At 44.4% G+C, this 15,796-nt stretch overlaps 1 protein-coding gene and 1 long non-coding RNA gene across 5 annotated transcripts; one reads left to right on the forward strand and one right to left on the reverse strand.

Moving 5' to 3' along the window:
* Nucleotides 1–268: 268 nt before the first annotated feature.
* On the reverse strand, nucleotides 269–13,749 carry fam49al (family with sequence similarity 49 member A, like). Of its 4 annotated transcripts, XM_037264331.1 has the most exons (12): nucleotides 13,447–13,749; nucleotides 8,868–8,957; nucleotides 6,209–6,288; nucleotides 4,474–4,595; nucleotides 4,293–4,398; nucleotides 3,471–3,607; nucleotides 3,301–3,378; nucleotides 3,045–3,161; nucleotides 2,871–2,950; nucleotides 2,631–2,757; nucleotides 2,136–2,206; nucleotides 1,571–1,858 (listed from the first exon to the last, which is right to left on the reverse strand). In XM_037264331.1, the coding sequence occupies exons 3-12, from the start codon at nucleotides 6,276–6,278 to the stop codon at nucleotides 1,795–1,797; spliced, it is 972 nt and encodes a 323-aa protein (XP_037120226.1). In that variant the 5' UTR covers nucleotides 6,279–6,288; nucleotides 8,868–8,957; nucleotides 13,447–13,749; the 3' UTR covers nucleotides 1,571–1,794. The 4 variants fall into 4 exon arrangements, with proteins under 4 accessions (XP_037120225.1, XP_037120226.1, XP_037120224.1 ...); XM_037264330.1 differs by lacking the exons at nucleotides 8,868–8,957; nucleotides 13,447–13,749 and adding an exon at nucleotides 5,555–5,634 and having other exon boundaries at nucleotides 269–1,858; nucleotides 6,209–6,294; XM_037264329.1 differs by lacking the exons at nucleotides 6,209–6,288; nucleotides 8,868–8,957; nucleotides 13,447–13,749 and adding exons at nucleotides 5,555–5,634; nucleotides 7,453–7,834.
* On the forward strand, nucleotides 4,507–15,549 carry LOC119130514. The gene is made up of 3 exons (XR_005099455.1): nucleotides 4,507–4,644; nucleotides 6,000–6,102; nucleotides 15,280–15,549. It is a non-coding gene; the product is annotated as an uncharacterized LOC119130514 (long non-coding RNA).
* Nucleotides 15,550–15,796: the final 247 nt, after the last annotated feature.

Here is a 15,796-nt window from a genome sequence, read left to right on the forward strand (position 1 = left end):
TGGTATGTTAAAATCAACCGCAGTGGATTCCCTTCATATAATATATAAGTCCTCAGCAGCATTCGTCATGCATGACTTGATGCGTTTCTTATGTTAAACTCTCACTGACTCCTCTGTGTGGAATAATCCATAAGGACCTGGAATTTTCAGAGCAGTCCTTTGCTCTCATCTAGTGGCGAGTAATAAGAATGCAATATCTATATATAAAATGTAACAAAGTATTTGACAAAATATGAAATGTTATGTTGCAATGACACACATCAGCGGGTGAATGTAATAAATGACAAGTTTATTGTTGCACAAAATGTACAAAATAACAAGCAAATGGATAGCCTATCACCCATCCCACCCACCCCAACACACACACACGCACACACACTGCTTTCACCCCCTCCCTTCACCTTCCAGTTCATTTGCCATGATAAAAGTTGAATCCCTGAAAATTAAAAAAAACGAAAAAAACTCCCCTACCACTACGGCAAGGCTGATGGTCCATTTAGGCAGACGCATGGTCAACGTGATTTGAGACGACACATTTCACCCTTTTTCAGCATCACTGAACAATTAAAAATGAATAAAAACACCTTATTTACACACGTTGGCTCCGACCTGGTACAACATGCCATCTACTTTATACAGACTATGCTTGTGCACATACCCCTGTATAGAAAATATAATTTAAAAGATCAAATCAATGTCGACTAAAAGCCTATAGACATCTGACGTACAGCAATGCTTTAAATTCTTTAAGTCTCTTTTTGCTCATCCATTTTATTTTGAATCCGACTCTTATTGACTGACTACGTGGAAATAATGTGAGAAAGAAATCAAGCTGACTGAATGCATTTTTTTTCTTGCAGCCGGCCGGCGTTGTCACATTTGATGAAGCATGTCTTCCCTTCAAAAGTGGTGAGTGTGAATAATGTCTCCTATTATTTTTGCAGATCAAATGAACACATTTTTAAGGTGTTGAAAGAAGTTTCAAATAGATTTTCAGTGTTAAATGTAAATACATTTTAATTTGGAATTTGAATCTTAAATTATGGTGTGCCATTGTTGTTTCTGAGAACCAATAAGAGGAGGGTGATGAATGTCCTTCTGGTAACTTGTCTGGGTAGCAGAAAGCAATGCTAAGGCTTCAGAAAAGAAAAAGAAAAAGCACTTCAAAGTCCTCAGCTGGATGACGAGTAAGCACAGTGATAGCTAAAAGCACGTCAGCACCCGTGCAGAGAGCGAGAGACTCAACTACTAAGTCGTTCAAGTAAAAGCCTGCAACGTCAATCAATGAATGGACTGAAAAGAATGAACCGTGACTTCTTTCCACTGGGTTGATGCTCAACACTCAAAAGTATTGCAAAGCAATTCTCCGGAAATGGTCCATCACATTGCTTCACTGTGACATCAGCCCAGCGGGAGAATCCAAAAAGATGCTGTGCAAAACGTACTCGTCTAGACTACAGCAGGAATTAAGTGTCAGCTTTGCGTCGATTCGCACCTAAATTGGCAATAAAAGCGTCCTCTCTTATCGGTAATTCTACTTCTTTTTGATCTGCTGCTTGTCTTTTTTTTAAATATATATATCTAATATTTTCTGGCTTTTTTAATCATCTCTATTTTCTTTACAAAACAAGAGACAGAATGGTGGACAGCTGACAATAAATAGAATTCTTTTTCCTCTTCGTGTTATTATTCTCGGAGCTATTTGTCGTAAACAAACGGGCCCTTGGTTGATGTTTGGCGCTTTCTTTTGTTTTCCGTTTGAAGTGCGCGCCCATCCCCGCATCCCTCCCTCGTTCATTGCAGCAGCGCCCGGATCTGTTTGGAGGTGCTGTCGTCGTTTAGATGTCGTGTCGTATACCTGAGGGGCACACAAAGACGTGCACGTGATGACCACATCGACTGCGAATGCGCACCGCTCGGATGGAGTTTTAAGTTGCAGTGCCGCCAATCGCCGCTAGATGGCAGTCTTAGTTGCTCTTACGCTGGAACACACACCTTTGAGAAATTGTGACCTTCCACAAAATCTAAGTTGCCCATTCCATGGTTGGTATGTTTTAGGCAATTTAATTCCATATTCTTCAAATTCTTTTTTTTTTTTTTCTCTCAGATGTACACACGGATGGACGGACACACACCTCAGCGCGTTGAGAAGTCCCTCCACACTATTGGACGGCTGCTCTTTCAGGACCTTGATGCAGCCCTTCATCTATGCGGGAACAAAGACAACACCGGAGACGAAAGGTCAGCAATAATTCTTGCGAGCCGCCTCGTTGCCAGCGGCAGCCCAAACAATGACACAGCAAATATTCAAGGCCGCTAGCGCTTTGAGAAGCAGTCAAGGATGAATAAGCAAAGTGTTCAATTGTTGTCCCCAGAGGAAGAAATAACCGATGACTCATTGTTACAGCGCTAAAAGTCAAATATTATCATCCGCAACTCTGGGATTGCCCATTAAATTTTTTGAGAATTTATTAAACAACAAAAATGAGTTGGTTTTTGTACCAAACCAATACAAATATTCCTCTGCCGCCACCTTGTGGCGTTTTGGTGCAAAGGAAATATATTGTTCCAATATGGACTTCCTCTATAATATCAACCAGTGAGAGAATTTCAAGCAGAAAACTACCTACGTCAATTTTGGAGGTCTTTGCAAAGGCCCCGACGGGGTGCACGTGGTCATAGAGGATGATGACGCCCACCATCACCCTCATGCAGAACAACATGGTGTCTGTGTTGGTGAACCGGCAGCGGTACTCCCTAAAAAGACACGCACCACTGTCGTTAAGAGATTGGACAGAAAGTCAACGAGAAGAACCTGAAGATATGAAATAAATGCTCGAAAGGTTCGAATAGGAACGAGTCGCACTCACGGGGTCTCAAGCATGACACGGCATACACACGCCATGGTGCTCAGACAGTCCGTGGTGTCCTCAATGGGTAAGGTCTTGTTCTGAAGAATCACAAATTCAACATTTGGATCAGCATTTTTGGAGTTGCGTGTTGTTTTTAATGGACGCTTGCTTTGGTGAGAAACCGTTAGGTACCTCTGAGACAAACTTTGTGGTGGCGTTGCTCAGGGTCTTCAACATGGGCGTGGCCTCAGCGTAGAACAACGACATGCGGTTGGCCATCTCGTTGTTCACCTCGTTTTCCGCTTCCAACTGTGACACATTTGCCATCGACGTTTATCATAAAAAAGAGATACAACATTTCTATCTCTTATAATTAACAGCAACACTTGATTAAAATATATATACTATACCTATCTATTCATCAGATTAAAAACAGCAGGCCCTTTACCTGCTGGTTGTTCAGCCTGTTCCTGCTAATGGTCCTCCTGTAGTAGCTGAAGTCATTCTGAATGGCTGGATTTGTCATCTGGACGCAGACAACAAATATTCATCACACTAAATATACAATATTTGATGTTTTGGGCAAGTTGCTTTGTGCTCAACTCGGAAACAAAATACCTTGAGCTCATCAAAGCTGAGCGTAAAATGCAGAATCTCGGCAAACTGCTTGGCCAGGGCCTGCTCTCGTTCCAAGTGTTGCATGGGGGCGTAAGGCGGGCTCGTCAGCGCCTCCAGCAGGCTGCGCAAAGCGTTCTCTACGCACACCCAAAACGTGCAGTCAGCTTTCATTTGCTCTTCCGTAAAGTTAGGGACAACACCACATGATGTATGTAATGTTCCATCCCTCTTATGTAACTAAATTAGGTAAACAGTCATCTATCGGTGACTGTCCGTGGTCCTGAAGTCCAACACCGTAAAAAAAACCAACGCTTTGTAATGGACTCGCTGCCTCAAAGGTCCCGAGAGCCTTTCTAGTTGAGCTCCCAGAGAGCGAGAGAAAGCATCACAGTGTCGCATCCGGTCCTCTCCATTAAAAATGTAAAAGGGGCCTTCTATAAATACTAAGTGAAGTGTTTCCTTTTTCTCACCCTCCTGCTCCTCAGCCACGATTGCTGAAGGCAAAGTGGCAGATTGAGCAAGAGACACAGTTGACTGAAACGTCAGGGTGTCAATAAACAGATGGCGTAAAAAGGAATCACCTATGGAAACATTAGCGCCGTTACATTAGCATGAATTGTCGGTGGGTGTTTGTGGGAACACAATGTTCACTGTGTAAGTAGGCAGAACTGAGGAGGCAGGCGCAGGCGGTCTCACTCCATCCATCCATCCCTCTGCTCTCTCACGGTTACTGTAGCAACCGCTGCCTCTATCTGAGTGAGCGAGTGAGTGAACATGAGTGAGTGTGTGTCCCGTATGATAACAAATATTGTGGTTGCTCACCCAGGCGCAGGGAAAACTCATAGAAGCGCTTCAGCTTGGCCACCAGAGGACACACGGCGTTCCAGGCCTTCTCTTGTAGAGCCAGGTCGCCCGGGTTCTGAATGGCCTGCAGGTAGATGTTAGTCACATGTTATTCATCCATGCAATGAGGGTTTTTTTTTTACTGTCCACCAACACCTACTTCTCGTATCTCCTGCCCGGCGCCGTTGTAGGATTGCAGCTCGGCCAGGATCCCGTGGGCTTCCTCCAGAACGGCGCTGACCTGGTTCCACACGGCTGTCTCGGCCTCTGTAGGCTGGGCATCTGAGACGAGATGAAGGAAAAGAGGACGGGCAGAGAGTCAATGGGTGAAGTAAGGGAAATGAGGAGGGACAAGATTGCTGTTGTAAAAAAAACGATGTGCGGAGAAAGTGCTGAAAGGGTGACACCCCCTAAAAATGGCGATATTTACCACCGCATGGTGACATCCTATCAAACGACATGATTTGATTTCCCCCTTCCTGCTGAGGCATCCTATTATTTGCTAATCGACGCAGAACGCCGGTGCTATTTTACTTGTCGCTCACTAACATGATGCTGCTGCACGCTTGAGCCACAAATCGACCAAATGTAAGCTAAATGCAAAACGATCGATATGGTTATACCGCTAAACAGTCAATATTGGACCATAAAGAATGCAGCAACACATGTAGACAGACGGTATCAAAAAACTAGTAATGTTAATTTTTTTTATTGAATATTTTTCAGCGATCAAATCAGTTCTTAATTTTTCAGTGTAGATTTCAAAAGACACCCGTGAAGGAAAAGAGGGAAAAGGGAGGACAGAGGTGGTTTCATTTTCCAACATCTTTCTTACTTTCTGTCATCCCGCTCGCACACATCAGTCAGCACAACACAAATACACAGATGACACGCACACGGAGATGAGGAGGCGGTCAGATGCCGATGGATTCTTTTTTTTGGGTTGTTTTGTTTTCATGAAGCCATCGGCATCTCGGAGCAAGACAAACCCACACAGGACCGGCATTCGCTGCTCTTGCGTAACGTCATTGTTGCCATTCCGCTATTGTGCGTCTGTCAACTTTTTGTGACGTTTAGAACAATCAGAAAAAAAAAAAATACTTGCAAATGCCAATCCCGGGCAGAAAAGAAAAGAGAAAATTGAAGGCAGAGACGATCAGCTGGTTAGGAAGCAAGAGGGCTGGAAATAAGAATAAAAAAGCGATCCAAATCAAAAAAACATAAGAAGCGGATGGTCTCACGTTCAAAGTCAAGGAAAACTATTGGGCCATGCTCAAGTTCGGCGCAAGCCAGCACTTTCAGGAGGTTTCCCATGAGCCCCCTGGAACAGAAAGAGGGGAGACACATCTGTGGGTGGGTGATGAGGGGACGGGCTGGTGTGCGCGCTTGTGACACCCGTGCTTGTGCACATCTGTGTGTGTGTACTTACTCTCTATGTGTGTGTGTGTGGGAGCGGGAATGAGTGAGTGAGCTGTTGGGATGGCACGGTGGGCGCATGGCAACATGGACACAGAACTCCTTTAATCCCACTCATGATGTAAAAAAATGAATTCTTCATTTTAATAGTATTCATTGAAAAAAATACATTGAAAAAATGATCAATTTTGAATTATAATTATTAGTATTATTTTTATATTAGTATTTCCCAAGCGGTTGTCACGTACTAAAATGTTTTCCCCTCGCCAGGGTTTCATCCAACTACCTAATGTTGCAAGAGCGGGACTAGAGAGAGTCTGATAACAAGAAACAACACCCACGACAAAACTCCATCACACCATCAGCAAAACCGGTAAAGTGCCTCCACCCTGCCGCCTCCCACAATGCACCTCTGCTCCACACAAACACAAACACACCCACGTGCACTAGCATCCCAAGCACGCACACCTCTTACTTACTTTCAAAGTCCAGGAAAAAATGAGGACAGTTCTCTAAGTCCTTGCCAAGGACCTTAATGAGGTTCCCCATGGCTGGCGACCTGGACGGGAGGAAACAGCAAACAAAAACCTGCTAGAAAATACAAAACTCACATCCCTGTTGTGATTTCTTGTGTCTTTGGAAAGACCGTAAACGATGCCTTGTTTGTGCCTCCTATTCGATTAGAGGGGGGGGGGTCTGAATCCAGCAGTGAATCATTTAGCTGGCTCACTGGGAGCTGGCAGCAGCTTTTAATCCGTTTACAGGACAAACGTAACCTAATAACAGCCTGCTATGCACACTCGTGTCTCCCCCGCTAATGCTGCTCACTGTACATATCAGTCTGTAGATATTTCTTAACAAGCGCCGCACGCTTAATACCCTGCGGCCACGTGCTAATGCTTTGTACCGATACTATGAAGGCCCGCTTAGGTCGTAATGGACCTTCAGACTGGGCCGCAACATTAGTTAGACCTTTACAATGGAACGAGATCACATACAAGAAAGATAGCACTCAAATCAATATTATGTTAAGACGACTTGGAAAAAAAAAAAGTGTTGTCCCTAAATAACAACTTACTTTGTAAAACCGAAAACTAAATATTCCCAGTTCCCACTTTTGAATGAAATATCAGCAGGGCACTCTGATGCAAGCTTTAATATGAGCCCGCTGAGGAAATGAAACTGTCTGGTGTTCTCTCAAAAAAACAGAAACAAAAACAGAGATGAATGTTGCTGTTCTTTTGGCCCGTATTGTTCCCCAAAACCTCTTGCCACGTTTCAGGCATATTTACAGATGCTTCAAAGTTAAATACAATTGAACTGTAGCTCAACATATCTTTTTCCCCCAAAACCACTCTCAGTACAACGCAGTGCACCACCGCAAACCGCACCCACAAAAATATACAAGCACCTCGAAAAGAATCGAAACTGAGCTGTAACAAGCCGCATTCTTATGCAAGTGTCCCTAATGTAGTGGCTGATGAATGTTCACAGAGTAGCAGTATGCGGTCCGGGCTGAGAGCAGTGTTCGGCTTACGGTTGCCAGGTAACTGTTGGCCTGGTGATATGGTCCGTTCGCCTCACAGCTAAAGATGCTGGCGATGGGAGAAAAAAAAAAAAAAAGGTCCGCGGCACGCTCACACATAGCTCACACTCATCTGGTAACGGCCATCTTTAATATTTACCTTTGGAACACCACCGCAAATGGACAAAAGCTGCTTACCTTGTTTTTTTGCCCTTTTAAAATGCGTCTCTTAGCTCTTTGGGATCCTTTTAAGTCCCCCTCGTGCGTGTTATTCCACGAAATCGGGGTCTTTTCGCGGCAATAGCTTTTCGCTGTGCTCTTACTCAACACTAATAACTTCCACTCTCGCCTTGTTTCGCTTTGCGTCTCGGCGCATCTCCTTCCACTTCGCACTTCTCATTTTCAGACAGTTATATAAAGCCGCTGGATTTCTCTGGTGGCCTTTCCCCCTCAAGTTTGAATTGCGAAAGCAGAAGCTCTTGGGATCCAAAGATCACTAATACAGTGAACCCCCTATTTCACATGGGACTCTTTCCAAACCTATCCACAATAGGTGAAAATGCAAAATATGGAGACCACCTAATAACTTTTTTCCCCATAGTATTTGTCTCTCCCACATGATTTTAACTTGCACTTTTTCACCCTATTTGTGCACAGAAAATATGTTTGGTAGTGTTTGTGTGTTGGCGTCAGTGTGTGAGTGTGAGCTGTGGCCGACAGCAGCTTTTGCATGAGTATGCGTCTTGGATTTTACTGTTCAATAGGCGGCTGAAAAGTGCTTCAGCAATTGTGGCTCTCCTTTCTAGATGTGAAGGCATTGTAGTGTAGTCTATATGCTTTTGAGGGGCGTGGCCTAGTGAGTGATGTCAGGAACTAGGCCAGTTGGTGTACGTGTGAGCATCTGGGAGTGACTTTAGGGAGACTATAACTCCTAGCGAGGGTTCCTGTGTGCTTGAAAATATAATAAATGGCTAAAAGTGCATTGGTGAATGCAGCTCATGTTTTGAACTTAAACTTTACTTGTAGCGCAATGCAAAAAATCAACCCAGCTTGTGTCTTTTCTTTTTTCTAAGCAAACACACAAGCGTCTCTTTCCCTTTTAAGTTCCGTCTCAGAAAAATACCCTTTAGCTCAACTTCTGCATTTCAACACTCCTCTAGCCTTAGTGTTGTCGCCGCTTTTTAATCTCACTGGTGTTGAAGCAATCCGAACGGCAGAATGAAAACGGTCACCCCGTTAAAGGTCATCGGACGTATGGTGTGGAAGTGTACGGGTGGGCCCTCATCTGCAGTCTGCTGGGAGAAAGCAGTCCTTCAGACACCAAATGGGTCCCCGCTCGGCGTCTGAAAAGCAAAAAGCCGGCGCCCAGACAGGAAGCCAAGCGGCAACAGCCACGCTCCCGGCCTCCTTTCAGCTCTCCCTGAAAGATCCCTCCTGTCACTGCCTTGGGGGCTGCATTACAAACCAGCTCCCCTCGCCAACATAGCCAACCAATCTAATCTCCATATGGGTCTCTCGTTGCCTTCAAAGGATTGGAATCTGCATACGCGACTTCCTCTCCACTCTCATCCTGGCCAAAATGTCCATTCTGTATGTCCTGATTTGATTATTACCTTCTGTTTGCGTCGACTCGCAGAACGCTTCACTGCATCAACCGGGGCTTGTCAGCTCCACGCGATGGTCCGAGCATCAGCAGCCAGCACCTGAGCAGGATAGGTGAAGTTTCATCAAATAGACACATTCAATCCTACTTTAGCGATGAATGTATAGCAGATCTGGAGCCCTGCTGATTTGTTTTGACTCCGTCCTTGGAGTTAACCTCCTAATGCGTATTGATTTGTCGTGTCAGCTGGAGGCTAAAAGCCCAAAGGTCAAGTCTTGCACATCAGGCAATGGCGGTGATGTGAGATGAGCACCTTTGTGTTGTACTTTTGAGTAAGGTGAAGTTCACACACCTCTCCGTCATCACTCGGCATCGATAGCGAAACATAGCCGTGAATGCGGCTAATGAAATGATAGCAACGCACGTTGTCACAAATATTAATGGACTCGTGTCGAGTCGAATGGAGAGCAGACGTCTCATCTAATTTGACTGGAACCGCTTCGGGGGTCTAGCGCCACATTTTGATTGATGACTATTTTCAATTGTGCTCATTAATGCACTTCAAGGTCTCTGATTAAAGTTTCTCCTAACCTGAATGGCGTTGACTTGTTTTATCGGTTTGGAAGTAGGTGAGAGTCAACTAAAAAGCTAGTCGGGGTAAACGGGAGTTTATTGTCTTAGTTCAAGAAAAGAGTTAGAAGACGGATTATTTTCCATTGTGCTTCATTGAGACGTCATTTTTCACATGGACACAAAAAGATGGAGGGGGGGTAGCAAGTTAGTTTTTTTGCAGGCTCCTTTGTCATGTCGAGCTTTTTAAATGTTTGTCTGTCCTGCATTTTCATTTATTGGCCCAGAAATGTGTTCAATTAGAATCTGGCTATTATTATTTTAATGCCATCGTTTTGCTTCCCATTCTGGGACAATAACTACAGTGTAAGCCAATTTGGAGTCGTCTAGAATTTTTTTCGACTTGGCCTATATGTGTTTTCATTTCCCACTTAGTGACCGTCCTCCATTTTTTCAAATATATGCTCTGATATTATCCAGCTCCAGGAAAAGCTGTATAGAAAGTGGATGGATGGATTGTCACAGTGCCCAGATGAGTTGGAGCCTTTCTTTGTAGTCTTAAACGGAACACCTAAGGACCGTCAAGAATGACAAATGTAGTGTGAAAGTCCCGCCGCGGAGAAGGACTAAATGGGCGGACCCCTGACCCGTGCCTGACCTAGAATCTATATATGGCTGCTGCCGTCCAAATCGTACATCAGCCAGCGTCTCCCCTGAGCAGGTCACGCTCGGCCACATTCAGCCCGAGTGACGATGCCGACGTGGTGAAAAATATTTGGGGGTGTTGATGTTCTTGCTATTTTTATGATTCTTCTTCATTTTGGTTCCTCATTGTCTGATGCCAAATGGCTCCCCTAAGTCAACCCTGTGTGGGCTAATTAGTCAGCGTGCATGTTTGTTTGCGTGCGCGGAAAGTGGCAGTGGGGAATGCAGCGAACCCAACGTCAGCCGGCTTAACTGCGATCTGGCACAATGTACACGGGGAAACACGGTGCAGAACAATCACTTGAAGGAACGGAGCAGATGGTGCATAAAAAAACACTCTAATGATGTCCGAATGTGTGTAAAAGTGTGATTCTTTGTCCAGTGGAATGGTTGTACCTTGATTTGGTTCTATTATAAGAGCTGGACCATCTCACAAAGTTGCTAATTTTAGCGATTTGGATTCCTGCTTTTATTTGGCCACTTGGCTTCACCGTCTTCTAAATTGGGCTTATTGATCCCATAGGATGGGAATTTGGCCAAAATTGATCTGATCCACAAATAGAAAAGAAAAAAAAAGAAAAAAATGGCCGCCTTACCATCAGTCTAATTAGAATTTTCTGTTACCCAACAAGAAAGACCAATGCTTGTTGAAATAAATTTTTAATTGTTTTCCGAAAATGTTCAAATATAGCACCTCCTTTGCATCTTCTGTCAGACCACGATGGCCCCCCAATAATGTGATCATCTTCCCTCTCGGGGATTTATCCCCGATTCCCGACACTACCCGATGAAATTACACCATCGTCCAGTCAAGAAGGCTCATATGTCAATTTCCAATATTATTTCTAACCAGCTTACAATAATGCGCCTAGTGATCCAGGCCCGTGAACAGCGAAGAGCACAAAAGAAGCGCGAGCGGAGCGACAGATGTTTTGAACATGTGCTTTACGGATGAGTCGCTCTGTCGACTAGATTAGGAGAGATTAGATCGGACACGGAATGAACGAATTTCAGGAATTCTGCGCGGACAAGCGTATTTTCTTCACATTCTTGCCGCAGATGTGCCAAGAACAGCTGCAAAATTTGGGTGGTGACTCAGCTTGGAGTTTCTACCGGCAAAAAGTCTCTCTCGGCGCGCGTCAAAATGTTTTGACGTAAAAGTGTTCAGGCGTGAACGAAACGGCTTCAGCGTTATCTGCGAAGATTTCTTCTCTGCCTCGCTCGCGGCTGCAAACTCAGCAATGTTGTGTTGGGTGAAAGCAGGAGGAAATGATTTTGCATGCACTAAGCTCTTTTGACAGTCTTGTGGAATTTTTGGGGAGAATTTTGTCCCAAAATGAATTGATCGTCTCGCCATTATTCCAATCAATCAAACACAATTTCCGTCGACTTTACTTCTCGCCACTGCAAATAGCAATTAAAGCGGCTAGTAAACGTCTCAGATGGCATTCAGTGGATAATATTTACTAGTGCGTCACTCTACTAGTGCACTGAAGTAACTAATGTGCATGAGTAATGTATTCTGAACTGGTAGGACATCTACTCGTAGGCAAACTGCTTGTTTGGCAAAACTGCGCGCTACTTTGGGCCTCTCTTATGAAATCATACTCGTTAACATTGCTGGTAGCACATAGGAGTCAACGAGATACACTTTTGCCTCACTAGTAGCATGAAATTGTCTTGATGTTGTCCCACGAGTCTGCAGGAATGTCGTGGGATCACAATAATTCCTTTGAATTGGATACTAGTAAGCCCGAAATGGACTAAATGGTCAAATGGCTCTTCATAATTGCTCATAATAAGTGTCGCTTCATCATTTTAGTGCGATAAAGACAGTAAACGGCGCGAGATTGCCGCGACGACACCATTGTCCCATTAGAACGGCATTGCAATAGATGATGCAAGAAGCCAAAGCACCCCCCACGCAGCCCGAACGGCGTCTTCCGCCTCGTCGGAAACGATAAAGCTGACACATGCTTGGCCCCATTAATATGATACTACACTTCTTATGGACCAAAGGGCGAAGAGAAGAAAAAAAACAGATTTAGTGAGAGTACTTGTAGTTGAAGATGGCAGCTTGGGTGGAAGGAAGTCCTTCGTGGCCTGTTTAAGATTCATACTCTGATCATTTATGGCACTAGAGGAACTTCTCGGCTGCATTAGTCCAATGACTCGCTTCTACTTCTGTATCAAATGTCTGCACACAATTAAGACAATGGCAACTAGTAAACTTGGATCATTACAAAAAAAGATGATGGAAAGAAGGAAAAAGAGAAGGAAGATGGAGAGTGAGAGAGAGCGAGAAGAGGCGCCGTGATGTTTCTATGGGCGCTCTGAAAAGATTCGGAGGGTGAGAGAATCTTGCATCACGCTGCGAGCCGGCCAATCATACAGCTCCATTGCAACGTTCAAAGGGAGTGTCCTAGCAACAGCGGAGTAAATTACTGTACCTTTAAAAAGAAAAAAGAAAAATGCATGCGTGTACATTTAATATCTGTTTAGATTGGTGTAACTCTGAATGCCGTATGCGACGTCTGTCCTTTGTGTAGGCAGTGATGGAATGCTTGTTGGTTTTAAACCAATCCCCCCCCCCCCCATTGGATCCGTTGTCATGGTAACTATAGTAACAGGAACTGATAATGGACTTGGCAATACGGATGGTTGGGAACGTATGTTGACGTCAGAGCGTGACAATTGAGCGCTTGCTTTTTCTGTTGATTTCTTTTTTTTTTTTAATCCAGCATCTTCCGTTGCTCATCTCCCGCACTTAACATTTTTGGGGACCTCATTCATCCCTCCATTTGCTCCATTCATATAACCCCCCCACCCTCCCTTTCCTTCTTCCCGCCCTGTTTTCCATGCACTCCTCATTAACCATGCTTTTGTTTTTAAGCCTGTGCGCATGGAGGCATCACACACCTATAGCAAAAGAATAAAAACCGGAAAAAGGCACTTTTTGCTTTGCATTGTGCCTGGCTGACCATCAATTCTCCATCAATGTGATATATGACGCGCGTGACGCTTCTAGGTCACATATGTACCGCCAATGCTCCGATCCATCCATCCAGCCATCCATCCATCCATCCATCAGTGGAAAGATCCACCCATTAATGCACATTAGCAGCCGCCGCTCGCTGATGGATTTCAGTCAGAGGAAGAAAAGTGTCCATCCTCCAGCCACTTTTTGGCTGCAGTGAAAAGAGGACAAGCCCCTCCAGGCCAGCTTCCCCCTGAACCCTCAAATTGCTCAGGAGATAAAAACCTACATCACATCACAGTCAAATAAAAAAATTAAAAAAAGACCGCTGGCTTACCGGCTGTGCAGGACGGATGCGCCTTCCTTTTTCCTTCCCTTCGAGGCGACACCGAGATAGGGATGCGAGGGAACAAAAGAGGTGGAGGGACAAAAGGGCAAATAAAAATGAAGTCGCGGGAGGATGGCAGGATAAGAGAGAGGGTTATAGGAAGAGGGGAGAAGAATTCCCTTTGGCTTTTTCCCTGCGTCTCGCTCAGAGGAGGATTCTTTCTCCTTGCGTAGTGGGGGCTGTGGATTGAACGCGGAGGAGCACGCACTGCCTCACGCCACTCGGCCCTCCCCTCCTCTGCCTCGCTGCACTAAAGACAGCAGCTGTTGGGCTATGAGAGCGCCATGCCCCCACCTCCTTCTCCTCCCACCTCACAAAAGACCCTCACCATACATGCATGTCCTCACAACACCCCCCCCCAACTGGGTCTTTGACTTGCCTGCTGGCAAACCTTTTTTTTTTTTTAAACTTCTTTACAGCACTGGCACTCAAACTGGACACAAAGTGCCACCTAAAAAAAAATACTTAGCCCTCCAAGTACCGCCATCATGACCAATATTTTCAAAAGTAGCATAGTAGGCCTAAGTGTTCACTGTCAAGCTGAGGTGTTATTTTATAAAATATATATTTGTAACATTATGCAATTTGAACATCATCACTGCACTTGTTAAAAAAATGTTAAAAGTGAATTAAAATGCAATTTTGCCGCAGATTTTTTTTTCTTCGAAAATCAGCCATAATATGAATATAAACATTGAATTTATTATTAGAACGTTACAGCTCCTAGAATGAGTTAATTATGTTTCATTTACATTACAATTGTGACCGGTCCTTGGAGAAATTTCTCATAGGACGCAAAAAGGTATGTGAACCCCTGCTTTGTTTGCAATCTTTCTGACTTCTTGTGTGAAAGTGAATCACGATGACTCAGGGATGTATTTTTGCACACTGTGTGGGTGACTGCGAGCTATCGCCCGAGGAAAGTCTCATCACCGGTCCTCTTGCTGACGACTTTTCTCTTGTTGCCCAACTATAAATCCCGGCAAAATGACATTTATGAAGCACTGCAGCACAAAGACTTTCACTATTTACAGCGACACAGCAAAGGATTTTTGGAAAAGCCTATAGGTGCACTTCAATAGGTCTTTGATTGAATTTCCAGATTGAAAATCATATTTTTATTTGTAGACATTTTTATGGGTCCTTGAGACTTTTTCATGTGTCCACTCAATTGGATTGGATGCACTTTTGCTCCATACGCACTGGACCAGATGTTGTCTTTAAAGAATTTATGGCACACACACACACACAGAGAGAGGTGGGTGGGAGGTCACTTAAAAGGTTGGGTTTTTTTTTGTTGTGTGTGAAAAAACACTGACCCGAGGCCCTAAACCAAAACCCATTTGACCAACTGCGGTGAACAAATCCATCCGTTCGGGTCACAACACACCGTGAAATCTAATCTGTACACATGAAGGTCACGTGACCTCTTGAGGTGGCAAAAGTACTCATGCTTGACGTTACGGATACTTTATTCATTTATTTCATGTTAGCGGCTGCGTTGCCATGTACGCAGCCCAAAGTAAGCAGAGTTTACATTTGCATGAGATTAGCGGGGAAGTTTGCCTCCAGAGATACTGCATATAGTCACAGGCATAATTATGCAATAATAATACTCGGCAATTTGCTAATTCAAGGTCCCCGTTTGCGCTAAAGTTCTGCATAAACACACTAGAATCATTTTACATGGACGCCATTGATGAAATGCATTGCATGAGATTAAAGTGAAATATTAATGCATGAGTGTTAGTTGCCGAGATTATTCATGTTTTTTTTTTTTAGGTCAATTCTCCCTTACTGATGAATGGACGGACCATGTGACACGCATATCTGGTGTCTGTAAAAAGAGGACAAAATGAAGAAGAAAGGTAAGAAAATCACTTTTTTTCTTTTTACATACACACAAGATGTTTCATGTGAGCATTTATGACATATTTCATGCCGAAGTTCAGTATTTAGCAAGTCATCATGACCCCCACTGGCAGACCCCATTCAACAAAATTGCCGCTTAGCAACGGTTTATTTTTAGTGTCTGACTCGGACGTAAACGTAGCTTTGTCGCATATGAGCAGCAGCAGCAGCACATTGACCTGCAGCCTCCCCTCCTCGTGTCCTTCCTCCATCACCTCCTCCTCCACTTTGTGCCTATTTTGGTCCTCCTATTTGGTGTCATTGATAGAACTGAGCACAACAGCATCTGTCCCCCCCCCTCCCCTCCCCTCCATAGGCTTGCATCCGCTCTGCATCCCTCCATCCTCCTCCCATCTCGACAGCTCGTCATCGTCTCCATGGTCTCCCC

The sequence above is a fragment of the Syngnathus acus genome, chromosome 11, assembly GCF_901709675.1.
Source record: "Syngnathus acus chromosome 11, fSynAcu1.2, whole genome shotgun sequence".
Lineage (NCBI taxonomy): Eukaryota > Metazoa > Chordata > Actinopteri > Syngnathiformes > Syngnathidae > Syngnathus > Syngnathus acus.

Bases quoted from the DNA above. Each gene is read 5' to 3' on its own strand.
- fam49al (XM_037264330.1), bottom strand. From the start codon at position 5,627: ATGGGAAACCTCCTGAAAGTGCTGGCTTGCGCCGAACTTGAGCATGGC. The intron at 4,399-4,473 runs GTAGGTGTTGGT...ATCTACCTGCAG, and splicing joins CCGGGCAGGAGATACGAGAA to GCCATTCAGAACCCGGGCGA. The intron at 3,162-3,300 runs GTAAAGGGCCTG...AATGTGTCACAG, and splicing joins ACAGGCTGAACAACCAGCAG to TTGGAAGCGGAAAACGAGGT.